Below are 21,404 nucleotides of genomic sequence, written 5' to 3'. Positions count from 1 at the left end.
AGAGACAATTCTCTGGATCTCTAGAGCATGATGATTCCCCACTAATAGATATGGGTTCTCATTCTAGATCTTGCAGTTGCAGGGATTTCCCATAATAATAATATAATACCACATTTTGAAGGTTCCAAGAGTTCATAACTCTGAATTTGATGACAGCCACATTAATTGAAGCTGTAACCAGTACAGTGCCCATCTAGGCACAGGAGAGGGAGACACCCTGGTCAAAAATTACATGGAAGTCCATGGATCAGCCCAACTATTCCTCCGAGTGTTTCCTGAGGCTACTATGAACCTCCAGGCAGTCCTTCATGGCAAAGTAATAGAAAGTTCAGATTTCTGAAGCTGAAGTCAGGAGCAAGGGAATGTTTCTGCCAGAATGTTTGGTATGAGAGAGTAAAGAGAGAGTGAAGCTTCATGGGTGCAGTCTTCTTTATTTGATAGAACATTCAACTCACATTAAAACCATTTCTAAAATAATAGAGGTAGCCTTCAACGTGTTTCACGTGTCAAAGCACTCTTAAGGGCCCTTTACATGCAGCGACATCGCTAGCGATGTCACTCGTGAAAGCACCCGCCCCTGTCATTTGTGCGTCACAGGCAAATTGCTGCCCGTGGTACACAATATCGCTAATACCCGTCACACATACTTACCTTCCTAGCAATGTCACTGTGGTCGGCGAACAGCCTCTTTTCTAATGGGGCAGTTCGTGCGGAATCACACGGCAGGTGTCCAATAGCAGCGGAGGGGCGGAGAGGAGCCGCATGAAAGTCCCGCCTACCTTGTTGCCGGAGGATGCAGGTACGGTGTTGTTCATCGTTCCTGGGGTGTCACACGTAGCGAAGTGTGCTGCCTCAGGAATGACGAACAAACTGCGTCCAAAAGCAGCAACGACATTTTGGAAATGGACGACGTGTCAACAATCAACAATTTGGTAAGTATTTTGCATCATTAGCGGTCGCTCGTACGTGTCACACGCAACTACGTCGCTAACGATGTCGGATGTGCGTCACGAATTCCGTGACCCCAACGACATCTCGTTAGCAATGTGGTTGCGTGTAACGGGGCCTTTAGTCATATAAAGAAAACGGCACCCATGAAGCTGGACTGTCTCTTCAGTCCTTGATCGTGCCTCAAAAGAAAGGGCAATGTTTTCACTGTAGAACAGGTACAGTTAGTATTTTTTCCAAAGTGCACCCTCCCCCTTCCCAGGGAGGTGAGAGGTAGCACCATAGGCAGGTGCCTGCCCTTGCCTAACCTGTCCTGGCCCAGCTATGAAGAATTTGGCCATAGGCCTGCTTTATGTAAACTGGAATTCAAACGCCAAGGACATTTAGATAGATAAAGGTGATGTTGTTCCAATGTCTGTCCTTTCTGTTTTAGTTCTTTGCTATTGCACGGTGGCTCAGTGGTTAGCATTGCAGTCTTGCAGCGCTGGGGTCCTGGGTTCAAATCCTAACAAAGACATCTGCAAGGAGTTTGTATGTTTTCACGGTGTTTGTGTGGGTTTCCTCCAAAACTGACATATACTGATAGGGAGTTTAGATTGTGAGCCCCAGTGAGTATAGTGATGATGACATATTTAAAGTGCTTTGGAATTAATGGCGCTATATAAGCAATTAAGATAAATAAAATCAATAAATTGCCGGTACTTCTCAATCCGCAGTGGCAGGCTGCAGACTCAGAGCATGCTGGCTCGTTAATGAGGGCACTGTAGATTTCGCAGGCTCCTGCTGCTTTAAGCACGTGTATTTTATTTCTGGCAGCTCTCATCCAGCCATACGCTGCTTAAACGAAGGAAAGTCTACAACCAAAACAGCTGATGACAGCCCGCCCAAGGATCTCCCTACAGAGGGTGGGTGGGGAGCGAAGTGTCACAGTGTCAGTGGTTAAACCGGTATTCCATGAGATTGCAGGCAGAGTTACTCACTGTTGTTTTAATCATCAAACTCTGCCATTATTTTCTGAATTTGTTTTTAAATCATTTCTTAATTTCCAGCAGTGGTGCAAGGGAAATTCAAGAAAGTAGTTAGTCTTCCCTAAATTGCCAATTTTTTCGGGAACCCCTCATATTATAATGTGCACATTACTCCACCTGGAGTGATGTCAAAGAAGTATGAAAAAGTTAGACTCATCCACCACGTGTCTTGCCCACCTGATTAGTCGGTTAATGATGGCATTTGCCGGGTAGACACAGTGTATCTTAGGTTTCATTCAATTGCCATTTTTTGGCTTCAAGAGTGCATGTTGCTAGTAAAATCTGACATCGAGTCTACTCTCCACCTCTTCCTTGCTCATATATTTTGCTGCCTCCTTTGTCTGCCAGATACTTGCATTTATTTTGATGTTTGCCTCCTATAGGTTGCTCTATGTCATTAAATATTCCAAACTTCTATGCTTAAAGGGAACCTGTCACCAGATTTGGGGCCTATAAGCTGCGGCCACCACCACCAGTGGGCTCTTATATACACCATTCTAACATGCTGTATATAAGAGGCCAAGCCATTGTGTAGGACATAAAAATCACTTTATAATACTCCCCTAAACCGGTCACTGCGGTGGAGTTCAGTCAGAAAGGCGTCTCCGTTCTCCGGCGCCGGCGCCTCCTCTTTCGGCCATCTTCGTCCTCCTTCTGAAGCCTGTGTGCATGACGCGTCCTACGTCATCCACACTCGCCGGTCCCATGCAGGCGCACTACAATACTTTGATCTGCCCTAGTCAGGGCAGATCAAAGTGCGCCTGCTCAGGACCTGAATGCCGACGAGTGTGTATGACATAAGACGCGTCATGCACGCCGACTTCAGAAGAAGGAGAACAAAGACGGCCAAAAAAGGAGGCACCGATCTCGGAGACTGGTTACACCCATCCGACCGGTCTGCACCGGAGCGACCTCCTAGGTGAGTATTATAAAGTGATTTTTACGTTCTACACAGCGGCTTGGGCTCTTATATACAGCATGTTAGAATGCTGTATATAAGAGCTCACTGGTGGTGGTGGCCACAGCTTATAGGCCCCAAAACAAGTGACAGGTTCCCTTTAAGTGGGTCATTGAGACAGATTTTAACTCTTTAGCATTACACTGATGACTAATGTTAATGGCTGCCTCTGTGCTGACTAGGTTTGTTTCACAATGCTGTTTTACATTTTGATGGTCCATTGTCAGAGAAGAAGACTGAAGGGTCTGTTCTCTTTCCTACATTATGAAAACAATTTTACATCTTCCCTCTAGCATCTTCTACCGATTCCTACTTGCTTTTTAGAAAAGTTTTCTTTGACACCGGTACAATCTCTACTGGGCTGTTTAGTTTTGTGTGTTGTATATATTTTTTCTTTTGCTACTGCAGACATGAAAAATACACAAGATTTTATCAGGCCCAGCAAGGTCTTCAAGGTTGATCTGAGGGTATGGTAAACATTTTCTTCTGCATTTCACAAGTTTCATACTATTGCAGCCTGTGCTTATGTCTGCATAGGTCTTTTTGGCACATCTTGAGTTTGTTGCTTTGTGCCCTTCTTCTTGGCACAAGTTGGGACTCACAAAGAAGATCAACGTCTCGGACTTGTCTCCCATAGTCTTGCCATAAAGCATGAGCTCATAGCTAACTGACCCATCTTTTGTTGGTTGTTGAACATGGCTGATTTTGGCTAACAGCAAGTTGATATCGAGCTGCATGTCAAGCTCATGGCATGACCTAACAGACAATAACCTATCTTATAGCTGGGAGGAAGCTGGTTTCAAAATTGTACTCACAGACCCTAGCTTTTTACTTTCAAAAAGTCAGACATTGGTATCTAAAATTAACAACAACGACAAAAAAAGGAAAATAATGAAAAACTTGTTGCAGTATTGCTCGATACTATATTCAATACTAATATAGAGGCACCTACAAAAGGCTGGAGGCATTCTAATTTACATCCATTCTGACTTAAAGCAGAAACTGCAGTGATGGCAGAGAGCAGTTAAAACATGCTACATTTGATACCCATGTCAGTGCCTCCATTGGGCTTACATCTGAAGCTCTGGTAAACAGTATTCGGGCCACTGACTGTAATGAGCCAGACGGACAGAGTGCTCTTTTGGACATCATTTTCAGATGTATTCACGTATTTGAGGCGGGTGCCAAGATGTGGTCGACTATGCTTTAATGAAAATGATGTCTGTCAGGGTACAACGTGACTCTGCATTATTACACTTAGGGGCACTTTGCACACTACAACATCACAGGTGCGATGTCGGTGGGGTCAAATCGAAAGTGACGCACATCCGGCGTCGCTGTCGACATCGGAGTGTGTAAATCCTATATGATACGATTAACGAGCGCAAAAGCGTCGTAATCGTATCATCGGTGTAGCATCGGTCATTTCCATGAATTGGGAAAGACTGATGTTACGATGTTGTTCCTCGTTCCTGCGGCAGCACACATTGCTGTGTGTGAAGCCACAGGAGCAAGGAACATCTCCTACCTTCGTCCCGGCCGGCTATGCAGAAGAAAGGAGGTGGGCGGGATGTTTACGTCCCGCTCATCTCCGCCCCTCCGCTTCTATTGGCCGCCTGCCGTGTGACATCGCTATGACGCTGCACGACCCGCCCCCTTAATAAGGAGGCGGGTCGCCGGCCAGACTGACGTCGCAGGGCAGGTGAGTGCATGTGAAGCTGCCATAGCGATAATGTTCGCTACGGCAGCTATCACCATGATATTGCATGTGCGACGGGGGCTGGGACTATCGCGCACGGCATCGCAGCATCGGCTTGTGATGTCGTACTGTGCAAAGTGCCCCTTAATGGCCATGTCAGCAGATATGCCTGAATCTCATTTTCCAGGACTTTAGACTTATAGGAGTTGTCTGACCTTGGGATACTAGACTGCAGTTACTCTATATGACTGCAGACTTGTGAATCGTATCAGTGCGCAGTGTGTGCACTGTCATAATTCTCCGGTGCCAGTAGCGGGAACTCATGGAAACGTGACTGCAGGTATGTGCTTTGCATACATGTGGTCACATGCAGACTAAACTTGTGTGGCCTCGCTCAATACAAATGAATTGAGTGAGGCTGAATACGTCTAGTTGAAATGTAGCTAGATCACTTACTTGTGGTTACATGATCATCCGCTCCCGGCATAAGAGAACCCTGACTGTGCAGATACTGCGCACTGTGAGGATCCGCAAGTCTGCAGTCACACAGGGTAACTGTAGACTAGTATCTCAAGTCCAGATAATATCACAATATCTTTAAGTCTGATGAAGCCCCTGATGCGGGGTTCAAATATGATATGAACATAGTCTAAAACTTTTGCAAGCCAAAGACAGGAATATACATATTATACCTTATGACAGTACTTACATCTGTTTCAATTAGAATTAAATAATATAGTGAAAGACCGTAAAAAATAAAAAAATAATTGTAAATGTGTGTGATAAATAAAAAATACTAATTAAAACTTTTTGAATTACATCAAATATTTGCCCTTCACTCCTCATTTAAGAAGTGCCTTAATAAAGAACCCAAACACACCACATACCTGAATCTTCAATGATTAATTCTGCTGTCACATCCTTATCTGGCATCCCCAGTACGGAGCGCAGCTCCATGGAGCGTTCTACAAGCTCATCTATGGCTTCACGCCAGAGCTGTAAACTAAGGACAAATATGTCAAAATACAGCCAAATGAGGTCCTTTAGAAAGAGAAATGGTATTATCATTATTACTTTGTACAAACTTTGTACAAGTGATCCACATATTTAAATTTTTAGGAAACGTCAGTAAAGTATCCAAAACCAAAATAAAAGTATAATAAAAAGTATAATAAAAGAGTCATACTTCTGCACCGGCATGTCACCAGGTTTACCCTTCCCAATCTGAGGGCAGTGTAAAATAATGACAGAGACCCTGATTCCTGTGATGTGTCCCTTACTGAGTTGCTTGTTGTACTTTTGAGAAAATCACTGTTTATCTGCTTCAGCTCTGCTAGTCTTCTAAATGATAAGCTCTGTGTAACTCCACCCTCTCCAATGTTGACAGCTTACTATCTACATTGTGCATGCAAAACCTGCTGCCAGATTCTCTATATAGTTAATTAATAGGATTCAAGGTACTTAGAACCATATTATTTAGTAAATTGTAATTGATCACAATATCTGTAGGTAAAAATCAATATTCAGCTTCCTTATTTGCACATTAAAAAAAGTCTATATATACAGTGCCTTGCGAAAGTATTCAGCCCCTTGAATTTTTCAATTCTTTTCCCACATTTCAGGCTACAAACATTAAGATAAAAATGTTAATGTTATGGTGAAGAATCAACAGCAAGTGGGACACAATTGTGAAGGTGAACGAAATTTATTGCTTGTTTTAAATTTTTGTAAAGAAAATAAATAACTGAAAAGTGGGGCGTGCAATATTATTCATCCCCTTTACTTTCAGTGCAGCAAACTCACTCCAGAAGTTGATTGAGGATCTCTGAATGATCCAATGTTGTCCTAAATGACTGATGATGATAAATATAAGCCACCTGTGTGTAATGAAGTCTCCGTATAACTGTACCTGTTCTGTGATAGTCTCAGGGTTCTGTTTAAAGCGTAGATACCATCATGAAGACCAAGGAACACAACAGGCAGGTCCGTGATACTGTTGTGGAGAAGTTTAAAGCCGAATTTGGTTGCAAAAAAATTTAAAAAACATTATACATCCCAAGGAGCACTGTGCAAGGGATCATATTGAAATAGAAGGAGTATCATACCACTGAAAATCTACCAAGACCCGGCCATCCCTCTAAAATTTCATGTCAAACAAGGAGAAGACTGATCAGAGATGCAGCCAAGAGGCCCATGATCACTCTGGATGAACTGCAGAGATCTACAGCTGAGGTGGGAGAGTCTGTCCATAGGACAGCAATCAGTTCTACACTGCACAAATCTGGCCTTTATGGAAGAGTGGCAAGAAGAAAGCCATTTCTCAAAGATATCCATAAAAAAATGTCCTTTAAAGTTTGCCACAGACCACCTGGGACACACACCAAACATGTGGAAGAAGGTGCTCTGGTCAGATGAAACCAAAATCAAACTATTTAGGCACAATGCCAAACAATATGTTTGACATAAAAGCAACACAGCTAATCACCCTGAACACACCATCCCCACTGTCAAACATAATGGTGGCAGCATCATGGTTTGGGCCTACTTTGCTTCAGCAGGGACAGGAAAGATGGTTAAAATTGATGGGAAGTTGGATGGAGCCAAATACAGGACCATTCTTGAAGAAAACCTGTTGGAGTCTGCAAAAGACCTGAGACTGGAACGGAGATTTGTCTTTCAACAAGACAATGATCCCAAACATAAAGCAAAATCTACAATGGAATAGATCACAAATAGATGTATCCAGGTGTTAGAATGGCCAAGTCAAAGTCCAGACCTGAATCCAATCGAGAATCTGTGGAAGGAGCTGAAAACTGCTGTTCACAAACGCTCTCCATCCACCCTCACTCAGCTCCAGCTGTTTACAAAGGAAGAATGGGCAAGAATTTCAGTCTCCCGATGTGCAAAACTGATAGACACATACCCCAAGCGACTTGCAGCAAAAGGTGGCGCTACAAAATATTAACTTAAAGGGGACAAATAATATTGCATGCCCCAATTTTCAGTTATTTTTTACAAAAATTTAAAATAAGCAATAAATTTTGTTCAACTTCACAATTGTGTCCCACTTGTTGATTCTTCGCCATAAAGTTTTAAATTTTTATTTTTATGTTTGAAGCCTGAAATGTGGGAAAAGCCTGGAAAATTCAAGGGGGCCGAATACTTTCACAAGGCACTGTACATAAATGGTGTATATGGTGTATAATTTATCATCATTATGTGATCATCTAACTCTCAGATCAGCAATAGGCATGATCCATAAGGTTGTGTACACGTTTTACATTTGTAGCTTTTAGAGTGCAAGATGAGAAATCTCTGCTTGTAGTGCAACTAGGTTTTTCTTCAGATTTTCGCAAAGGTCCTGCGCTTTCACCCCTGTCTCCCAGATGTTGAAAATCACACGTCAGCAGCTTATCTAGTACACTAGCCTTCTCAGACACTGCTGAGCTGTTATTGGTAGCGTTTTGGAAGGAGGGATGAAAGTGCACGCTGCCAGAGAAGGCTTTGAAGAAACACCCAGTTGCACTACTAGCAGAGATTTCACATATTGAGCCCCACAAGCAATAAATGAGAACATCTCTGCAATGGAGTGACATAGTGCAATAAAGGTGGCTGAAGCAGGGGAGCTCAGAAATTATTACAAGGTGTTTAACTCCTTAATTTTTTGAGCAAGGGACAGGTCCTCTTTAATTAATACCAAAATGATGGCTGAACAGTATACTGCTACAGTACTTTAAAAAAAAAAAAATACTTATCAGCCACTCCACCACCATTGGCAATTCCTGGTATATAGAAATGGATGCACAGATGGACACCAGAAGAAGCCATCCAAAAAAATCCAAGAAAAATCCAGCAATCCCAAACGATAAAAAATTCCAAAACTTTATTTCACATTTTAAAATTCCATGGTTAGGACTCCATTAACCTGTTATCTACCAATGTCCTTTTTTTGGGACGCCTAATCTTTTGCTTAAAATTCATTAAATTAAATTAATTAATCATTACATTTAATTTATACATTAAATTCATTAATTTTACTTAAATTTAATTTTAATTTTTAATTTTTTTTTTAACATTAAAAATCTGTCATTTAATAAAAAAAAATGAAAATGTCTAATTTGGCAAATAATGGGTTAAAAGGGAAACAGATGATGCGTTATGTAGAGATATGAGTAAGGATCTGATGGAACCGAAACGCGTCATCTGTTTTCCTTTCAATGGAGTCCTAACCATGGAATTTTAAAATGTGAAATGAAGTTTTGGAATTTTTTATCGTTTGGGATTGCTGGATTTTTCTTGGATTTTTTTGGATTGCTACAGTATTTTATTCCTGTAGAACTCTGCCATTGCCTGGTTTTAACAACTAGTTGGTTGGTGAAAATGAAAGAATATTTAACTATAGGAAACGGTCAATTATGAAAAAAAACAATAATAATTACATGTCAATTATCTAATAGTGTCAATGCCTTTATTCGCAGTTTAGCCTGTCTTTGCAGCATGGGAGCGGTTCTGACATGTATCAGGTATATGTGTGTTTTAATATGGTTCTGCTTTTAATTTAATTAGTTAGCCATATGGCGCATTGAAAATAGGACCCCCCTATAGAGATTTGCCATGATGTGGCAGGGGTGGCTCAAATTATTGATCAAAAATTTGCTAAAAATCTCAATTTGTATTATAGTACAGTTGGAATAATTGTGAATTTACAAAAAAAAATTTTTTTTTTGCATGCCATTCTCAGGAAGTGCTGGAAACTATAGGAAACGGTCAATTATGAAAAAAAACAATAATAATTACATGTCAATTATCTAATAGTGTCAATGCCTTTATTCGCAGTTTAGCCTGTCTTTGCAGCATGGGAGCGGTTCTGACATGTATCAGGTATATGTGTGTTTTAATATGGTTCTGCTTTTAATTTAATTAGTTAGCCATATGGCGCATTGAAAATAGGACCCCCCTATAGAGATTTGCCATGATGTGGCAGGGGTGGCTCAAATTATTGATCAAAAATTTGCTAAAAATCTCAATTTGTATTATAGTACAGTTGGAATAATTGTGAATTTACAAAAAAAAAATTTTTTTTTTGCATGCCATTCTCAGGAAGTGCTGGCTCCCCCCCTCTCTCTGTTGTACTTTGGTTTGGTGGATGACCCCCACCATGCCGTGCACGCTTGAGTTTGGTTTGCATATTCCTTCTGTTTCTATCTACATATATATAATTTGGTGTCTGTTCACACACAGCTACCACGCCCTTTTCCACAGGCATTGTTATTTAACCACCATATGCTTGGGCCTGTTCCGCCTTCATTCATGGCTGCAGGGTGGGCACTGTGAGGGCTAGTTCTGACATTGTCCCAGTGTGTGCGGCACACAGCTGCACGTGCTGGGACATACACTGCCTTTATTCGCAGTTTAGCCTGTCTTTGCAGCATGGGAGCGGTTCTGACATGTATCAGGTATATGTGTGCTTTAATATGGGTCTGCTTTTAATTTAATTAGTTAGCCGTGTGGCACATTGAAAATATAAATATAGGTAGGACCCCCCTATAGAGATTTGCCTTGTCGTTGGCAGGGGTGGCTCAAATTATTGATCAATCATTTCCTAAAAATCTCAATTTGCATTATAGTACAGTTGGAACAATTGTGAATTTACACTAAAAAATTTTTTTCTTTTGCATGCCATTCTCAGGCAGTACTGGCTCCCCCGCTCTATGATGCGCGGACTGTCTGCGGATCTCTTGACCCAAACTCATAAGCCTGTGTGGCTGCCAAGCTCAGATCCGGATAGGAGAGGACCACCTGTGCACGATGTTCTGTGCTCGGACCAGGACACACGGATGTGTGACTGCAGCATTACTCTCTACCAGCAAGGAGAAAGTAAAGTTCTGCAGTAATCCAAGTCTAATCCTATATTACCTTGTATTGTAAGTAGAAGAGTGTGTAACATGTGTAAAGGAAACTGATGAACACAGTCAATATTATATTGGAAACTTAAATTTTCACACTAATATCTATGTGTTTTATCGAATGTATCTCTAGATGTAACCCATAAAGAGATTTTTTCCATATTTATATTTTCTATGAAGCATGTAAACCTGGCGAGGGCCGAGGACAAACCGATAACACATCACGAAATAGTGCATACCTTCTTTCAAAGACTTAGCCTAAAGGAATATGACATGCACATTTTTCTAATTAGAGCTAGAAGTAGGGAAAGTTGGCAGCTGGCAGGAAGATTTTATTTTACTGATGAGCATTTTTTATTTCTAATTTCCATATTTCTCTTCCCTGAAGTAAAATACATTCCAAGGAAACCCAAGGAATTTACCGCCATAAAGTACTTACCAAGCCTGATGTAACAGGTCTAGAGGAGCGTCCCGGACTGGCTCGCTCAGTTCACGGATATTTCTATTCAGCTGAAGCAAGAACATTTCTCTTACTTCATCATCAGGAATAGTGATCGCAGCCTGGAATGAAAATGGAATAGATATTTGCCTATTTTCATAAATGGAGCTGACTTCAGACTCATTTCTACGGAGCTTGTAAATAGTAATGTGCGAGCACTACCATGCTCGGGTGCTCTGTACTCGTACCTAGTGATCAGCAAGCACTACCATGCTCGGGTGCTTGGTACTCGTACCTAGTGATGAGTGAGCACTACCATGCTCGGGTGATCTGTACTCGTAATGATTAGTGATGAATGAGCACTACCATGCTCGGGTGATCTGTACTCGTAATGATTAGTGATGAGTGAGCACTACCATGCTCGGGTGCTTGGTACTCGTACCTAGTGATGAGTGAGCACTACCATGCTCGGGTGATCTGTACTCGTATTGATTAGTGATGAGTGAGCCCTACTATGCTCGGGTGCTCAGTACTCGTAATGATTAGTGATGAGCAAGCACTACCATGCAAGGGTGCTCAGTACTCGTAATGATTAGTGATGAGTGAGCCCTACCATGCTCGGGTGCTCAGTACTCGTAATGATTAGTGATGAGTGAGCACTACCATGCTCGGGTGCTCGGTACTCGTAATGATTAGTGATGAATGAGCACTACCATGCTCGGGTGATCTGTACTCGTAATGATTAGTGATGAGTGAGCACTACTATGCTCGGGTACTTTGTACTCGTAACGATTAGTGCTAAGCATTCACTACCATCGTCGGGTGATCAGTACTCGTAACGATTAGTGATGATCACTGATGAGTGAGAGCACCACTATGCTCGGGTGCTCGGTACTTGTAATAATTAGTGATGAGTGAGCACTACCATGCTCGGGTGCTCGGTACTTGTAATAATTAGTGATGAGCGAGCACTACCATGTTCGAATGCTCAATACTCATAACGAGTAGATGGTCGCTCGGATGGGCTCAACTCGAGTACAGTATAATGAATGGGAATCTTGAGCATTTTTCCAGAAAATCTTCCCATGCTTGAGTTCCCCATTGACTTTCATTATACTTGGTACACAAGTCGAGCCTGACCGAGCATCCGACTGCTCATTACAAGTACAGAGCACCTGAGCATGGTAGTGTTTGCTCATCATTAATCATTAAGAGTACAGAGCACCTAAGCATGGTAGTGCTCACTCATCACTAATCGTTACGAGTACAGAGCACTCGAGCATTGTAGTGCTCACTCATCACTAGGTACGAGTACAGAGCACCCGAGCATGGTAGTATTCGCTCATTATTAATCATTAAGAGTACTGAGCACCAGGGCATGGTAGTGCACACTCATCACTAATCGTTAGGAGTACAGAGCAGCCGAGCATGGTAGTATTCGCTCATTATTAATCATTACGAGTACTGAGCACCAGGGCATGGTAGTGCACACTCATCACTAATCGTTAGGAGTACAGAGCACCCGAGCATGGTAGTGCTCACTTATCACTAATCTTTACGAGTACAGAGCACCCGAGCATGGTAGTGCTCGCTCATCACTAATCGTTACGAGTACAGAGCACCCGAGCATGGTAGTATTCACTCATCATTAATCATTAAGAGTACAGAGCACCCGAGCATGGTAGTGCTCACTTATCACTAATCTTTACGAGTACAGAGCACCCGAGCATGGTAGTGCTCGCTCATCACTAATCGTTACGAGTACAGAGCACCCGAGCATGGTAGTATTCACTCATCATTAATCATTAAGAGTACTGAGGACCCGAGCATTGTAGTGCTCACTCATCACTAATCGTTACGAGTACAGAGCACCCGAGCATGGTAGTATTCACTCATCATTAATCATTAAGAGTACTGAGCACCCGAGCATGATAGTGCTCACTCATCACTAATCATTACGAGTACTGAGCACCCGAGCATGGTAGTGCTCACTCATCACTAATCGTTACGAGTACAGAGCACCCGAGCATGGTAGTATTCACTCATCATTAATCATTAAGAGTACTGAGCACCCGAGCATGATAGTGCTCACTCATCATTAATCATTAAGAGTACTGAGCACCCGAGCATGGTAGTGCTCACTCATCACTAATCGTTACGAGTACAGATCACCTGAGCATGGTAGTGCTCACTCATCACTAATCATTACGAGTACTGAGCACCCGAGCATGGCAGTGCTCACTCATCACTAATCATTATGAGTACTGAGCACCAGAGCATGGTAGTGCTCACTCATCACTAGTTATGGAAGAGAATAGTGCAGGCTGCAATCATCTCACCTGAACAGCCCTACTGAGTTACACCGGTGTGTTGTCTGATTCTTACATGTCCATATAATGCGCTCGTCTGAACAAGCCCTTAAGCATAGAAACCAGCCCAGTGACCAGTATCTCAGGTGATCAGCTGTTATCACTAGTGGAGCCTCCTTTGACAATTTGTTTCTAATGCAGGAGCCACTGCTGAGAAAATGTACAGAAATGGCCAGCCCTGTAAGGCATTGATGGAGCAGATAAGACAGAGAAGGAGGTTCTTTTATATAGGACATATCGTTTGGGACAAGCTCTCGAGAGATCTCTAAATCAGTAGAGGGCTACAGGTTCAAAGAGCAAAAGAATATACCGAAAGCATCATCCAACTATACTAAGGGTCACTTTTTACATGGCACACAACTCATCTTCATACTACTGCGATGTATCAGATGTCTAAATCTCCATGTTTAGCAGCTAGAATGTAATCAGAAGGGGTCAAAAAAGAGGGTAGAGAGGCATGAAGCTGGAATCGTAATGACAATACACTATGTTACTTGAGTACAATTTTTAGTGAATGATTCTACCTTGAGATTTCACTGCTGTTAAATGACTGCTACTCGACTGCACGTTTGACCATCACTTGTCACTTAATAGCCTGTTCAGACAGGCCAACCGCACTTCCATTTACACAGAACGATCATTATAGGGAATCTGTCAGCAGGTTTTTGCTACCTTATCTGAGAGTGGCTTGATGTAGGCAAAGAGATCCTGAATCCAACAATGTATCGCTTAGATTACTGGGTGCAGCCGGTATGACACAATCATAGTTTTTACATTTAGTCCAGAGAGCTGTACCCACCCCCATCAGGCTCTCTATAGAGATTGACACCTCACTATCAATGCACAATCAGTAGAGGGTGTGTGTCGGACTGTGACATTGTAGTCTGAGCAATGGGAAGTTGTGTTTGTTAAACAAACATAGCAAACAAGCAACAGATCGGATCTTGACAAGTTAGGCATTCTTGAATTCTCTGTGTTAACCCTTACACCATAATGTCTTCAGCTTACATAGCAAAAACTTGCTGACAGATTCCTTTTAAGATAAATGTTTTGTGAGTAAAGAATATAAAAGTTCTCGGCAGCACATATCCTGTTTACACTGCTGCCGAGAACAATGATTTTTAAGTGAGCTTAACAATAATTCCATCCAACAGTTCCCAGTTATCGTGAGCGTGAATGCAGTTTTAATGTGCAGTATTCTTCTTAACCCAATTAGCAGTGATTAAGAGAGCAAAAGAAAATTACCTAAACTATTTATCTGAGCCTTTCTAGCTCTAGTATTCCACAACATCGCTTCATTTGATCAGTCATAATGGCACTGAGCCAGGCGCTAGAATCTGATTCAAACAGGGTCACCATCTGCACGAGATTTTACACAAGCTCTTCTTTTTTTTTTTACAGATTTTTGCAGTTTGATTTCTTTCCATAGTCAAAACAAAACAAACATACTACGAATCATAATGCAATAGTGCACAGAACTAGCAAAGGTTATCATGACACACAACGCTCTATTGAAAGCTTGTTGCAGAAGGTTACGATAACTGAACATCGAACAAGCCAGGGACCGAAGGCAAATTAGTTGTCGAATTGCATTTCTTGTAAAAAGTGCTGTGTTACCTAAGTCCACTTTGCTAGATCTAATGCCATAGCCATAATAGGTGTAAAGAAAGCCATGGAACCCATAGGGTGTAGGGGCGACATGACAGCCCGGAGGGTAGGGAGTTGATGGGGTTAAACAGTGTTGGTTCGTTTAGGAATGAGGAAAAGAAGGTGATTGGTTAGGGGGTGGAGTGTGGTGGAAGGAAAGGAGGGAGCTTTATGGTGTATATAATAGGAGGTGGGAGTCAATTACCTCCTCTTGCACTTCCTGGATGACAGCTTCCCACCCACCCTCCCTTCTGTTGTGTATTGTTATTATTGGTGTGTTTATATGCATGTATAATTATTCAATTTTAAGAGCCATTAAAAAAAAAAAGAGAAAAGAAAGGATTGGAGAAAGTGTCGTGTATAAAATAGTAAAACAAAAAAAACAAAAAAAAACGAAAAGAAAAGAGATTATTTCTTTGTGGATTGTGATGTATATTGTCATTTGGGATTCTTGTAAGTGGGTGAATAAGATGGGGGTAATGTGGGAATATATGTATATGTATATGTATATGATGTGTATAATGGATATGTGTATGGTCAGCATAAATAATGGGGATTATGCCCTTTTTCACAGCAGCGGGGGTAGGTCTGGTCCAGAGGAGCTCTAATTGTTACTGGTGTTTGGATGGAGAGCCACTGGGGAAGGTATAGTGGCTCCGGTTACTGGTGACCTGCAGGTACAAGGTTGTCTGCAGGGAGGAGGTATTGCTCCGTTGGTGATCAATGCCTTATGTATGGGTCAGGGTTGTTGCCAAGGATTATATATTAAGGAGTTCATGGTTGCCAGGGAGTCACAGGTGGCTATAGTGCCCCAGGTGATAGGTAATTGAAAGTACGGGTGTTTTTGGTTTGGGTAAGGGTATTACTCCTTTGGTGACTTTTACCTCATTTAAATATGGGACCATTGTTATGGTCAGTGATCCATTTTGGTGAAATGGTAATCGCAGGAGGAGTCACTAGTTGGGGTCATGGTTCTGGATCCAAGTGCAGTGCAAGCACGTGGTTCTGCAAGGCATAGGGGTTTTGATCCGTAGGTGATTAATACCTCTTATCTCTGGGCTGGTTGCAGCCGGGGACGTTGTTGGATTAAAGTCGCTAACGGGCTTTAAGGTTTTTGAGGTCACAGTTACTGTTATGCACATGGGGGATTGATCCGTAGGTGATTGATGCCTCATATATCTTGGCTGGAGGTTGCGGCCGGGGATAATATTGGGTTGGAGGTAAAGAGGAATGTAAGGTTTTGAGACACAGTTGATACTTGATGCTTCTTGGGGGAGGTTTAATCCGTAGGTGATTAATGCCCCCATCTCTGGGTCGGTGTGTTGCGGCCAGGGATCGTGTTTCTGACGGTTGTGTGATTGAAGGGTCACTTGTAGGATATAGTGGCTTTGGTTACAGGAATCTTGCAGGTATGGGGTCCTGCAAGGTTGGAGTATTGATCCGTAGGTGATTAATGCCTCGTATCTCTGGGTCGGTGTGTTGCGGCCAGGGATTGTGTTCTGGTGGTGGAGTATGGCTTCTGGACCGGACTTATGGCGGGGGTAGGTCTGGTCCAGAGGCGGTTTAACGGATAATGTTATTTGATTGGAGAGTCACTTGTAGGATATAGTGGCTCCGGTTACAAGGATCTTGCAGGCATGGGTCCTGCAAGGTGGGAGGTATTGATCCGTAGGTGATTCATACCTCATCTCCGGCCCGGTGTGTGTTGCGGCCAGGGATCATGTTTTGGTGGTGGAAGGTGGTTTCTGGACCGGGCCTACACAGGGTTACGTATTGTATTACGTACTGTATTATTATTATTATTATGGTATTACCTATTGTTAAATGTTGGGGACGCCCATTGGACGGCGCCCCCTTGTGTTAGTGTGTAAACAATAGGCAATAAAGGGCTGCTGTGGCCATTTTTACCAAGTCGCAAGCAGTGTCCGTGTATTATTGATACCGGGTAAGGGTAATTGGGAATAATATAGGAATCAACAACCGGAAAATCCCTCCTGGAAATGTCATAGGGAAATAGCTAATGTAAGGAAGGAAATCAGCGGCAGACATACAATTGGTGCAAACTGTGCAGCGTGGCGACAGCCGCGATGGGTCCATGGCGACAGCCGCGGCGAGTCCGAAGCGTCAGCAGCGGCGGGTCAGAAGTGGCAGCAGCAGCGGTGGCGGGTGAGTGGCGGAGCAGGCAGGTGCAGTGAGTGTCCCAGTCTGTCCGCGGTCTCGGTTCAAATGATGGCACCTGGAGCGGTGCATGCGCAGATGGAGCTCTCATCCAATGGCTCCATCTGTGCACGCGCTGACTCCCGGCGCCATCATTTCAAACTGGGACCGCTGACACACTGGGACACCTGCCTCACAGCCACCCGCCCACACGCACGCACAGAGGGGCAGCTAGCAAGCCGCCCGCCCACTTGCATAGAGAGGCAGCCGGCCTCTAGGACATAGAGGCAGCCAGCACCGACAGGCACCCAGCTGCCCGCACGCAGCAACAGGCACCCGGCCACCCGAACGCAGCTGGTCGCCGCACAGACAGCCCCTCCCCAGTAAGCTATATTTGGATTTTAAGACACACCCCTCATTTCCCTCCCAAATTTTATGGGAGGAAAAGTGCGTCTTATAATCCGAAAAATACGGTACATCTCCAAAGCAGCACATAAAGGGGTGCAATTATGATGAACTATTGAACAACACAGGGCCCATATAGTATTCTTGTACAGGGGCCCAATTCTGTTTCTATCTGCCCCTGGAGTAATTAATTTAGTATTGAAGATGAATTAAGAAGTTTTGAAATGCAACACTACCCAGGACCTTTCCACCAACACAATGACACTGCCCTTACTTTGCACGTTACGACATCGCCAGCATCGGCTAGCGATGCAGAGCGCGATAGTCCCCGCCCCCGTCGCAGATGCGATATCTTGTGATAGCTGGCGTAGTGAACATTATCGCTACGGCAGCTTCACACGCACTTACCTGTCCTGCGACGTCACTCTAGCCGGCGACCCGCCTCCTTCCTAAGGGGGCGGGTCGTGCGGCGTCACAGCGACGTCACACGGCAGGCATCCAATAGAAGCGGAGGGGCGGAGATGAGTGGGACGTAAACATCCCGCCCACCTCCTTCCTTCCGCATAGCCGGTGGAGGCAGGTAAGGAGATGTTCCTCGCTCCTGCAGCTTCACACACAGCGATGTGTGCTGCCGCAGGAAAGAGGAACAACATCATATCTCCTATTGGTGCGACATTATGAAAATGACCGACACTACACAGATCACCGATTTCCGATGCTTTTGCGATCGTTTATCGGCGCATCTAGGCTTTACACGTTGCGACGTCATTACCGGCACCGGATGTGCAGCACTTTCGACTTGACCCCGACGATATCGCAGTAGCGATGTCGCGGCGTGCAAAGTACCCCTAAGAGTTAAAATTATATCACTGTACCTTTATAATGGGTGAATGAATCACTGCCTATGGGAAGCAAAATGCGGCACCTTTCAGTAATGGGCACTTCACTCTTCCTACACTGCAAATAGAAAAGTCTGTGCAGGGAGGGGGAATGAAAGCTATGTACAATGCATGGAAAGCAATAGGACAGCATTGACCACATACAATTGCTTCTTAATACATTAGAATATCATCAAAAAGTTAATTTATTTCAGTAATTCAATACGAAAAGGGAAACACATATACTATATAGAGTCATTACACACAGAGTGATCTATTTCAAGTGTTTATTTCTGTTAATGTTGATGATTATGGCTTACAGTCAAGGAAAACCCAAAAGTCATTATCTCAGAAAATTAGAATATTATATAAGAAAAACTGAAAAAATGATTTTACACTCAGAAATGTTGGCCTACTGAAAAGTCTTTACAGTAAATGTACTCAATACTTGGTTGTGGCTCCTTTTGCATGAATTACTGCATCAATGCGGCGTGGCATGGAGGCGATCAGCCTGTAGCACTGCTGAGGTGTTATGGAAACCCAGGTTGCTTTGATAGCAGCCTTCAGCTCATCTGCATTGTTGGGTCTGGTGTTTCATTTTCCTCTTGACAATACCCCATAGATTCTCAATGGGGTTTAGGTCAGGCGAGTTTGTTGGCCAATCAAGCACAGTGATACTGTGGTTATTAAACCAGGTGTTGGTACTTTTGGCAGTGTGGACAGGTGCCAAGTCCTGCTGGAAAATGAAATTTCCATCTCCAAAAAGCTTGTCGGCAGAGGGAAGCATGAAGTGCTCTGAAATTTCCTGGCAGACGGCTGCGCTGACTTTGCTCTTGATAAAACACAGTTGGCCTACACCACCAGATGACATGGCTCCCCAAACCATCACTGATTGTGGAAACTTCACACTAGACCTAAAGTAGCTTGGATTGTGGCCTCTCCACTCTTACCCGAGACTTTGGGACCGCGATGTCCAAATAAAATGCAAAATGTATTTTCATCTGAAAATAACACCTTGGACCACTGAACAACAGTCCAGTTCTTTTTCTCCTTGGCTCAGGTAAGACGCTTCTGGCGTTGTCTATTGGTCATGAGTGGCTTGACACAAGGAATGCAACAGTTGTAGCCCATGTCTTGGATACATCTGTGTGTGGTGGCTCTTGAAGCACTGACTCCAGCAGCAGGCCACTCCTTGTGAAACTCCCCCAAATTTTTGACTGTCCGTTTCTTAAAAATCCTATCAAGGTTGTGGTTATTACGGTTGCTTGTGCACCTTTTTATACCACACTTTTACCTTCTACTCAACTTACCATTAATATGCTTGGATACAGCAGTCTGTGAACAGCCAGCTTCTTTAGCAATGGCCTTCTGTGACTTTCCCTACTTGTGGAATGTGTCAATGACTGTCTTCTGGACATCCGTCAAGTCAGTAGTCTTCCCCATGATTGTGTAGCCTACTGAACCAGACTAAGGGACCATTTTAAACGCTTAGGAAGCCTTTGCAGGTGTTTTGTGGTATTTATTCTAATTTTCTGAGATAATGACTTTTGGGTTTTCATTGGCTGTAAGCCATAATCATCAACATTAACAGAAATAAACACTTGAAAACTCTGTAATGACTCTATATATGAATTTCCTTTTTTGTATTGAATTACTGAAATAAATTACCTGTCTAATGATATTCTAATTTATTGAGATGCACTTGTAGATCAGGAGAAGAGCTGTAGCTTATGTTGGTTATGGAAAATTGGAGTTTGGCTAGCAAAATACCTTATTGTAGTAGGGATAATATATGAGGTGTCTTAATATGATTGATTTGTAGAGCATACTGGATGTCGTAGTTTTATCAAGAGAAATAGGCTGAAAAATTGAGGCCATAGTCTCCCCGTCACCAGATCTCTTAGACCACACTCTTACCAGTTTCAGGTCCACCACTGATAAGTTCCACGCTTGCTCTGACTCCTCTTCTTCTTTCGTCTCATCACTTTCCACAATGTTAGTGGTGTGTGCAGAGTGGTCCAGCTCTTCAGATGGGCTAATGCTGCTTCGGCCATGGGGGGAAATATATTCCTTCCACAACTGATGCAGTTCCTGGATGGCTTCATATTTGTAGTGTAACTGTAAGAAATATAGCAAAATCTCCATTATAAGGGATGGAAGACCGTGAATGAAAAATACGACAGTAACATACATAGCACTTTTCTTTATAAAAGCATAGAATTTACGGGAATCATTTATTGAATGGTGAGTGCTACCCAATCCAAAGTGACAGAGCTCCTGAGTCTTGTAAGGTATCACTTAATGGGCTTATTGCTGTAGTTTTGATAAGATTCTGCTTTATCTGCTGCAGTTTTGATAAGATACTCTTTTATCTGCTGCAGCTCTGCTAGTTCTCTCAATAAAAGCTCCTGTTTTGAAGCCCTTCATATTCATAAGTTGCCTCAATGTCACTTTTCCCCTCTTCTCCAAGCTTTTACATGAAAGCTTTCCGACTATGCACAGTTTAGATAGAAATCTGGGGGAATGAGGTTAATAGGAAACTCCAATAATCCCGGCTACAGTCGCTAATCAACATCTTTTTGACTTTGCACAGTACAGGCACAAAGCTGTCAATTAAGAAAAAATGGGGCTTATGAGTGCCTATTAATATTGAGGGCTAGACAGCTAAAGCTAATCCTTGAGAAGAATAGCAGAGCTGCAGTAGGAAACAGTGGGTCAGATGTAGTAATCCTGTGTAGTAATCAAACCGCATAAACTTAGGGCCTGTTTACACTGGACAATAATCATGACTGAGCATTCCCGATTATCAGCCTGTCAAAATCTTAATTTTTGGTTAATCAAAATCAAATATTGATCTGTGCTAATGGAAATGTGGTCAGCCTGTTTACATAAGCTATCAAACAGCTGCTGATCAGTCTACATATAGCCAATCAGCAGTCATTTAAAGAGAATTTGTCACCAGGAATTTGC

The 21,404-nt window shown here is 42.9% G+C and overlaps 1 protein-coding gene across 1 annotated transcript in view; it reads right to left on the bottom strand.

Annotated features, from left to right (window-relative positions):
* Positions 1-21,404, bottom strand: part of MYCBPAP (MYCBP associated protein) — a 110,003-nt gene that overhangs the window by 29,877 nt on the left and 58,722 nt on the right. The window contains exons 14-16 of the mRNA XM_075347506.1: positions 20,352-20,552; positions 10,979-11,100; positions 5,521-5,636 (exon numbers count right to left, since the gene is read on the bottom strand). Of these exons, the coding sequence (XP_075203621.1) occupies positions 5,521-5,636; positions 10,979-11,100; positions 20,352-20,552 (439 nt within the window). The remainder of the gene's footprint in view (positions 1-5,520; positions 5,637-10,978; positions 11,101-20,351; positions 20,553-21,404) is intronic.

The sequence above is a fragment of the Anomaloglossus baeobatrachus genome, chromosome 5 (genome assembly GCF_048569485.1).
Source record: "Anomaloglossus baeobatrachus isolate aAnoBae1 chromosome 5, aAnoBae1.hap1, whole genome shotgun sequence".
Taxonomy (NCBI): Eukaryota; Metazoa; Chordata; class Amphibia; order Anura; family Aromobatidae; genus Anomaloglossus; species Anomaloglossus baeobatrachus.
The sequence above is the reverse complement of the archived record's forward strand: the minus strand, read 5'-3'. Positions and strand labels throughout refer to the sequence as shown.